Source organism: Saccopteryx leptura, chromosome 5 (genome assembly GCF_036850995.1).
Source record: "Saccopteryx leptura isolate mSacLep1 chromosome 5, mSacLep1_pri_phased_curated, whole genome shotgun sequence".
Lineage (NCBI taxonomy): Eukaryota > Metazoa > Chordata > Mammalia > Chiroptera > Emballonuridae > Saccopteryx > Saccopteryx leptura.
In genome coordinates this window covers 55,457,737-55,467,845 of record NC_089507.1, presented here as the reverse complement: position 1 = coordinate 55,467,845, position 10,109 = coordinate 55,457,737, and the positions used below count along the sequence as shown (strand labels likewise).

At 34.4% G+C, this 10,109-nt stretch overlaps 1 protein-coding gene across 1 annotated transcript; it reads right to left on the bottom strand.

Moving 5' to 3' along the window:
* Window positions 1–3,526: 3,526 nt before the first annotated feature.
* Window positions 3,527–6,605, bottom strand: CXCL8 (C-X-C motif chemokine ligand 8). The gene is made up of 4 exons (XM_066384700.1): window positions 6,392–6,605; window positions 5,431–5,566; window positions 5,059–5,142; window positions 3,527–4,628 (listed from the first exon to the last, which is right to left on the bottom strand). Exons 1-4 carry the CDS (start codon window positions 6,453–6,455, stop codon window positions 4,601–4,603), a joined length of 312 nt encoding a protein of 103 aa, XP_066240797.1. The 5' UTR covers window positions 6,456–6,605; the 3' UTR covers window positions 3,527–4,600.
* Window positions 6,606–10,109: the final 3,504 nt, after the last annotated feature.

The window sequence follows — 10,109 nt, the reverse complement described above, 5'->3', positions numbered from 1 at the left end:
TGACATACCCTTATTAATTTTTTTCAGAGGAGAGATATTTATTTTCTAATGCTGGAAAATGCTCAAGATTCACCTCAAGTATTTCCTGTCCCAGTTCTATAATCAAACATTGAATTTAAGGGAACACTAAAAATGTGAAGGCATTTTGAGTAGCAGGGATGAATGGCAACATATTAATTTAGGATGTGGACAGTGGAAAGATTCACATATACCTATTAAAACATAAGCTAAATCATGTCTCATAAAATCAAATTCATAGATACATTAAAAGTTTATCTTCAGCTTCAGCACCATGATCTTTTACAAAGCTATTAGAACGTTCCTCCATATACATCTAAAGCAAACTTTGAGTGGAAATCTCTGTAAATGTTTTCTATCTTAATTTTACAACATGTAGTACTTTTAAATTTTATTTATATAGAAATAGATATATATATATATATAGATAGATGATAGATAGATAGATAGATAGATAGATAGATAGATAGATAGATAGATAATGGATAATATTTACCCAACCTGATTTTCATCCATGGTAATACAAAGAACATCAACGGTCTCTCTCTTCACTCAGTAAGAGTTGGGGTTTTTGATGCCTAAGTAATATTTTGGGGAATTCCTGATTGCCCCATCTGTAAATCTTGTGGGAAGAAATTGGCCTGGTATTTACTATTACATAAAAAAATTCTATATCTCTTGTTTGCATTCTTTATAAATTTAGCAAATGTTTATTAAAGTTGAGAAAATTAAAATGTGGCTGTCTTTTTAAGTGAGTGATGGAAAAATTACTGATTTCTTAAGCTTTTTTTGTTGTAGTTATTGCAGTTTTTCCTTGCTATATCACTACTACAAGCAAAAGCAAACTAGTTTTCTATCCTTTCTTCTGATCTTTCCAAACATAGCCTGGATGACAAAATAGGGGTATTACAGTAAAAACACAATTATCTACTTATTTATCAAAATCTTGAGAATAAAAGTTTTTTCTTAGGTGACTTCAACCTATGACTTTATTTCTTTATGCATTTCTAGCAAACAAAAACAGCAATTATAAAATTAACGATTCGGTATGTTATATATGAAATATATATATTGTAGAATTTTACAGTTAATCCAATTTTAAGGAGAACACTTTTTATTATCTCTTCATACTTCTTTTATTGTGTGTGTGTGTGTGTGTCTTTACAGTCATGTCACTATTTGATAAAATTAGATTCGTAATTTGTAATCCACACAAATAAGTGAAAAGTGTGAGGTAATAGATTGCCTGTTCAAGTTTGTGTCTAAATCTGTGTCTATTATAAATAAAACTTGTGTGTGCTAATTTTACTAATATCACTGAGACAAAATGAAGTAAACATTTCCCAGTCAGCCCGGTGGCCGGCTCTCCCTTCCCGTTTCCTCTGGCTCTCCCACTCTCTCTCTCCTTTCATTTTCCCCGTTTGGCTTGTGAACATCACACCTAATTTTATCCACTTAATTGCCTTTTTGATGGAATATTTTGCTGTCTTACAGACTGTGACAATATATATGAGAGAGTAGAGAAAATCGTTTAGCATATTTTAAAAGTATTCATTATTAAGATTCACCAGACCGATCACATTAAAAAAAAAAGTGTAAGTGTACTTAACACATTAAGAGGTTTTACAAAAGGTTGGGACTTCTTTGATAATCCAATCTCAAATATAATTAAAAAGCCCCCCAAGATCAGACTTTTGAGTTGCTTTTCTGGCTTCCCACTTCCTTGTGGAAGATGAATGGCCTATAAATGATCATAATTTAAAATGAGAGTAATTAGAATTTTGTAGAAGTTTTCAATTTCAAATCTCAGTCTTTCAAAACATTCCATAGTCCATTTGAATAACTTTATCTGTTAGTATTTGCTTTATTTCAATGTCAAACTCTGGGCACACTGAACTTTTTCACTTCTCAAACCACGCTATGCTCTTGCTTCCAAATTACTTCTCCACTGCTGTCTAGACCACCTTTTCCCACGATTTCTTCTTCCCTTGTGTAGCTAACTTCTATTCACCTTTCGCATGCTGGCTGAGATTTGCTCAGGGAAACAGAGGCTAATTAGATGAGATAACTTCTTAATATCTCTTCTGAAGAAACTGTATTTCCCCTACTAACATTTTATTAAAATTATTTGTTTATTATTGGTTTTATTTACTATGTATGAGATCCACAAAATGAGAAACTGCAAAGCAGGGGGGGGGGCGGGGAGTTAAAGGGGTAGGACAAGGGAACTTACAATTAAAGAGGGGACTATGGAAATGAAATCTAAGCAGAACTCCGAGGAAGTAAAAGAAGCCCACAACATGGCCTTTAGTAGGGACAATGGTGCTAAGAATAGTAAATATTAAGGTGGAGTTGATGGTTGCTGTTTGTGCATCACATAAGTTTTCTTTTTACTAATTCTATTATGTCGTATACGTTTGCGTTCATGTGTACTGACAATAAGAAACGAGAGTGGGCTTTGATCTGCACCCCAGATGATGTTGACCCATAGAGAGAATGGGAGCTGCAGGAGCTAAATGACATAGGAGAAGTAGGTTGCGATATGAACTAACTAGTGAGAAAATAAGAGAAGACCCTCTTCCTCATGCCCCATAGTGCAACTTTAATAAAAAAAAAAAAAAAAGAGGATTTAAAATACCCAACTGCAATAGTAAACAACCATGGAGGTGGATAAGTATGAATCACAGTTCTAAGGTCCTTTTTAAATTTTATTTATTTATTTGACTAGCAATATAAATTTCAGTTTAGTCAATTGGATTTCTTGAAACTATGGGTTGTTACTTTTCATTGTTTCTGGGAAGTTTTCAGCCATTGTCAGTTTAAACATTGTCTCTGACCCTCTCTTCTGCTTGTAAAAATCCAGTCGGACACTGAGAAAACCTTATCCCTAGATTCTTCATTTCTTTCAATTTACTGCCTCTTTATCACTCATATACATTCCAGATAAAGTTATTTGGGTTTATTTCCTAGATCTCTAATCTTCTTTTCAGTTGTGTCTAATCTGTTATAAAACTTATCTACTGAGTTTTCTAGTTAAATTATTGTATTTTTACTTTCAAGAGTATTGTTTAATTTCTTTCCAAATATGCTTGATCTTCATTTATATTTTGAATGTCTTTGCCTCCTATGTGTCAGTTTTACTCCTTAATTAGCAGAGAAGCACCTTATAACGTGGACCCTCCTCCCCTTTCACTGACACCTGGTCTGTGCTAAGTTCTGTGGACACCTAGGCAGCTTATTGAAAATCTGAAGTCGGCCTTATTAGCAAAATGGTATACAACGAGGAGTTGCAAAAATTCCCATCATTCTGTAGAACAGACTACTGTTTGTACCCATCTCTGGGAAGCAGTTCTGTTTTTCTACCAAAAAAGTTTGTAATTTCCAACATAATACAGAACATGCTAAGGGGGAACATTAACGTTTTCTAAATCATATATTTTTGATACAACCAAAGATATAAAACAATACAGCTTAAAAGTACCAAAGAAACACAAACACCTGATGACTTTGACAATAAATTTTATTGTAAATGCTTTAGAGCTGCATTTATATTCCCATACTATCAAACCAGTAGAAAAATTTTCTTTGAAAACACGTGAAAGTATCTTAAAATCAAAAGTAGAGTGTTAAAGAACACAATTACTTTATAAAATTATGAAAATTAATTTATACATAATAAATAAATTTTAACCAGGGAGAAATTACTTTGTAAATATTGCCTGGTGAATTTTGGCTGTTTTGAGAAAGAGTCCTAACTCAGGATTCTGGTGATTCAACACAGAACAGCATAACCAGACTGGCAGTGATGAGAAAACATGAGGAGTATCAAAAGTAGGATTGCTCATTTAACATTTCATAAAAATAATGATGTACTTATACAAAACAATTATCCATTGTTTATCTGAAATAGCAATTAAATGGACATTCTGTTTGTTTTTCATTTTGCTAAATCTAGCAACCTTGATCAAAAATAAAAAATTTAGATCAAGATAGTTCTTTAACATATTATTTAATATTTAAAATAAATATAAATTCATAATCATCATGATACCACTTTGTCAACAGTTTTCACCATTTTTCATATTCACGCACAAATTTTACTGTATTTGATGCTTAAATAAATATATAAATAATAAATAAGTTACACTTGGAAAATAGTTTACATGACCTTGAAAAATAAATTAAATTGTTTCCATATATCCTCACATCTCTGTGAGGTAAGATGGTGTCTGATACTCTTTCTCCAGGTTAGAAATAAAGATCAAAGGCACAGTTAAAAGGGACTCATGGATCTTGACTAACAGACCAGTATTGCAATATTTAACAACAACAAATACAAGATTTTAGCTAAATTTGAATTAATAGTAAACAATGTGTTTTTTTTAATATAAATGTGTCCTAGATGTTGCATGGGACACTGAAAAAAAATTATTCATTGTTTTACTTCATATTCAAATCTAACTGGCATCCTGTATTTTATCTACATGAGACCCCTACAGTTCACAAAGCACTGAAGTTGATTTGTTTGACGTTTCGATGGCATCTTTACTGAGGAATTCTTGAAAACCATAGAGAATGCTTTTTATTTTCCTTCACTTTGCTTCTCAGCTCTGCAAATGAATAAAATAAAATTTAAAAGTTAACAGTGTTCTAATAAGGAGCAAAGTATGGTCTTATATTTAATATAGAAACTAATATAGTCTTAGATCGTCATGTATTAGAAATGTTCTATATTTTTTACTATAAATAGAAAGACCAGCTAAGTTATCATTCAAACCAGGACAAGTCTGAGAATAAAAGGGAACCGTAACGATGACACAGGGAACAAGCTCAAAGCCAGACTTCCGTGGGCAAACTGAGGTGTGGAGCCTTCCCAGTCATGAGTACTACAACTCACTATTGCTGCTCTGTATTTTTCATTAAGGAGGCGGTTACCTAAAGGAGATTTGCAGTAGCAGCAGGAAAATTATAGATTGACTTTTTGACTGTATATCTCAAGATAAGTGAGGAATCTAAGTTATAGAAAGAAGAAGAACTTACCTCTTCAAAAATATCTGCACAACCTTCTGCACCCACTTTTCCTTGGGGTTCAAGCAGACATCTCTTCCATCAAAGAGCTTTACACTAAAATGAGAGAGAGATGAATAAAATCAATACTGAATAGTTTCAGACATCCCCATCCCTTTGTCATTCACATTATGGTCCCGTAAGTATGGGCAGAAAATCTAAGTTCAAAACAATTTTGAGCTACAAATCATAGAAAGTGCCATATTTAAATGCCAGGCAGACAAAGAACTTTTCCTTCTGTTTAGCTCACTCCTGTCTTCCTAGTACCTAGAACTTTGTTGAATACTTCCACTCAGTTCTAGGATTGCTAAAGTAAAATATCTAATCACTTTTGAAAGTACTCACATAATTTCTGAATTCGCACAGTGCGGCCCACTCTCAATCACTCTCAGTTCTTTGATAAACTTGGGGTGGAATGGGGTAGAGTGTGTTTTGATACACTGGCATCGCAGTTCAGTGTTTACTCTTGATGTAACTGCAGCTGTGAAACAAATTTAAAAATAATTAAAGATTGATTTCATCAGCAGGCACTGTTATGCCTGACAACATTGAATGACTTTCTTTATAAAAAACTTGGAGTTGTCTTTATGCAATGTTGACATCCTTATGGTACTTTTTCCTACTTGATTTTGCATAATCCTCTGTAATACCACAGGGCTATTTAAAGTTTGCAAAATAAGATTCACCAAAGGGAAATCGCCTTCGGGAACAATTAATAGAAATAAGATCAGTGAGTTATACAAAAACGTCTTAAATCTTAACAAAATCTTTAATGCTTAAGAGAAAAATAAATAAACAACTACACAGTATACCATAAGCATTTTAAACTGCATTTGTTTCATAAAAGAGATCCCAAGAAGGTCTATAATCTGTCAGAGTGCCCTTAAACCAAACAGTTTAGTTGTCTGAAGCTTGTCAATAAAATAGTACATAGAGAAAAATTACCTGAGTTATCTTGCTCAATATTAATAGATATTATGGGTAACTTGGCTCCCAATAAGATGCACTCTCGATTATAGATTTGTATTAAATATATGCATATTATACAATATGAATGCAAGAACAGAAAGTCTATATTAATCAAATGTTAGTATTTTCTAATTGTTGTATAGATAAACAGCCTAGAAAATGAAAACTTCGATTTAATTAACTGACACTAAATGACTACAAAGATTATTTTCTTTTCCTGAATAAAAATAATGTATTCTTTTTTTTTGTTTTGGTTTCTGTTCTTTATCCAAGCATTAACAATAATCTTGCTATCTCAGGATCACACTTAGACACAGGATCAGGAAGCTGTCCTTACCTTCACACAGAGTTGCAGAAAGCACAAAGGCTGCCAGCAAAGCCACAACCAGCTTGGAAGTCATGTTCACACAGGGTTTTCTTATTGGCTCTTGTCCTAGACGCTTGTGCACTTCGTTGTCCCCAAGGACCTGTGTTGGATGAAGAGCTCTGAGGGCTTTTTATATCATCACAGCAGTAGAGAAAACGTGCACCCTCGTTCTTGTATTAGGTCAGAGGAAATTCCATCATCTGCAACTTTCCGGAGACTCTTTGTGAGTAAACCTGAGTCACCAGACTTCTCTATTTGGTCTCTTATCAAATGTTCAGCATGATAGAAGTTTTATTGGATCTATAAAATAGTCTTATGTATTTTATTTAAACACGTTACTTTGAAAAGATGTTTGAAAATATATCCAAATAGGGAAGCTTCTCAGTTTGATACATTACCTGTTATATTCTTTTTATTTATAAATAACCATCTAGCAGCTGTTAGAGTAAGGACATTTATTATTCTTTTATGGCACAATTGTTTCTTCAGGTGAATTGTATGTGCTATAATGAAAGAGCAGATAATATAGTCGGCCACTTTTATTGGGGGACACAATTTATGAGAAGTTGTTTTCCAAACATTTTGAAAAGTTTCCAGTAACTATTACTGCTTTCAAAGAGCATAGTACAACCTTTCAAAAGATTTGGTTTTCTAGTGCATGTTTAACAAAAGGAAGGGCACGCCTTTCATTCTGTTCCACAAATATTTATCAAGTAACTTTCCAGTAATGTGAGGATGTAGCGATGGATAGGATGAAGTACCTGTGCTTAAAGAGTTGACCTATCAGAAGAAAAAAGCACCATAATTCTGACCATATTACAGAACAGGTAAATGGCATAAAAATGTTAATTCCAACACAGACATAAAGACAAAATCTTCCCTAAGTGGTTTGATTTGAGCAGGATGTTGGAAGATGGGAGGATTTTAACAGAAAAAAGATGAAGGGAAACAAAACATTCTAGATACGATACTCAAATGGTAAAATGAAGATGTGCTTATGTTCCAGGAAATGGTTCACTGGGGCTACTGAGTTGGGGTGGGATGAAGTAACCTCACTGGAAAGTCAGCAATGTATGCTTTCATGGAGAAAATGTGTGGGTTCAAACTCTAGTTTAGTTACCTAATTTTTGAGTGGCTTTTAAACTCTCTGAGTCCCAGTTTTTATATCTATAAAATGGGCTTAATAATACCCCCTATTTCATAAAATTAATATATGCAAACTACCTGGCTTAATGTTTAAACTGGTATATTATCATCTACTCCAAGTCAGGGTTTGTTATAATTAAAGCTCCAAACCAAAATCTGATTGTATTAGAATTCAAATTACCTTTTCAAATTGAAAATCTATAGTATGGAAAGTCTTAAAAGCTATAGAATTTCAGAACACTTAAGGGAAAAACTACTTTAAATACTGAAATAATATTTTAATTAAATTCTTTGACAAAAATGACTAAAAGTTAGAGCAAGGGTAATGAAGTTCTAAGATGTGAACATTTGTGGTTTGAGAAGAAAACTTCTTTTGCTAAAAGATTTGTGTAGTGAATCCAGCTAGCTTCTTAAATATCACTTTAATGTACTTAATATCAGGGACAAGACGTGTGTGTGTGTGTGTGTGTGTGTGTGTGTGTGTGTGTGTGAATTCTCACAGCAATGAAATAAGCAATAATGTCCTTGCGTTGGCCGGTTGGCTCAGTGGTAGACCATCGGCCTGGCATATGGCTGTCCCAGGTTTGATTCCCAGTCAGGGCACACAGGAGAAGCAACCATATGCTCCTCCACTCCTCCCCCTCCTCCTTTATTCTCTATCTCTCTTCCCCTCCGGCAGCCATGGTTCGACTTGTTCGATTGCATAGGCCCAGGCACTGAGGATGGCTCCATGGAGCCTCTACCTCAGGCACTAAAAATAGCTTGATTGTGAGTATGGCCCCAGATGGGAGTTGCTGAGTGGATCCCAGTTAAGGCACATGTAGGAATCTGTCTATCTTCACTACTCTAACTTGGAAAAGAAGAAAAAAAATAGTAATAATGTCCTCATTTTACAGATAAGGAATCTCAGCAGCGTTTCTGAGTTCATGTATCTAAGTAATGATGGGGCTGATGGTTCAAAATCTTACTAGTTTTAAGCTTGATCACAAAGCACATTCACAAAGGGGAGTTGAAAGGACTTTTCTTCAGGACACTAGGACATAAAATCACCTTTTTGTGACTCAGTCAATTTCTTACTCCATCCTTCATGAGTCCTCAAAGATTGGTCTGGATTTCCTTGGATAAGGAGCAGTAAGAAAAGGAAACTTACATTAGTAAACATCTGTCCACTTCTGGGAAAGTACGCAGCTTATAAGGAATTCAGCTTGATTCAACATCTTTCTTCTCTCCCAGGACGCTTGATAGAGTGGTGAGCTTTTCCGCACATGTGGAAATGTCATGTCTGAGTGCTTTCCAAAGAGATTATTTATTTGTGAGCAAACATGTGTTTTTCTTACTTTTTTCCCCAAGCAAGATTAGAGGACAAAGTAATACTTGAGTTACATTACTTTCTACAGCAAAGAAAATGTTTATTATATACAACACAGTTCTTATTTTTTTTTATCTCTACTGTTTTAGGAATTTGATTGTTCATTTATTTAATATACTTTGATTATATGCTAATGTCAAGTGTTATAGAAGGAGATGTGATTACTGTGTAATAAGATATAATCTCTGATTTCAAAGAGTTTGCAGTCTGGTGCCAGATAATGAGAATTAGTTATACAAGCAACTAAAATACAGTGATAGGTGTTATATTACAGATTATTACAGGAAGCTCTGGGAGCAAGTGAACAGAGCCTCTGAAGACATTTTTGATGAATTGATAAAGAAACAAGTTCAGCCTGATCTGTGGTGGTGCAGTGAATAAAGCATCGACCTGGAAATGCTGAGGTCGCCAGTTTGAAACCCTAGGCTTGCCTGGTCAAGGCACATATGGGAGTTGATGCTTCCAGCTCCTCCCCCCTTCTCTCTCTCTGTCTCTCTCTCCTCTCTCTCCCTCTCTCTCTGTCTCTATCTCTCTCTCCTCTCTAAAAATGAATAAATAAAATAAAAAAAAAGAAACAAGTTCAAAACTGTGACCTAATATTGGTAATGAGTAGAAGTAAAATCAATGGAGTGGAGAGAAGTGGTAATTGTCTTGCTCGCAGAGGAAAAAACACATATAAGGTAATGTGATATAAGAGAATATGACCCATTTGGGTTCCTGAAATTGTTGAACATTGTGTAAAAAAGTATATGGAGTGAGAAGAGGAAAAGGTTGGGACCACATATGTAAGCAAGATATGGATCGTAAAGACAAGTCAATGACAGTGTCTTTGCTTTAGTAATACTGGTTTGTTCAGCAAGGGCATATTCTGGTGTCATCCTGGTGACACTACCCAGAGATGCTCAGAGTTCTGAGGATTTGCAAACTCCTCAACCCCTCCGGGCTGCCTTTGTATTTTTGCTGAGTCTCACTAACATAAGCACCTCATTGCCATTCCCAATTCCATTTCCTCATCTCCTGTTTTTCTCTCTCTTGGGGTATCAATTGGAGCCTGACAACATCACTTGAGTTTGAGTTTTTGAATTCCATTTAACCTAGATGCTCACTTTAAAAAAAAAATAAGGCATTCACTAATATGGCAAATCAACCCCTCTGTTAATGTTGTTCATCTTT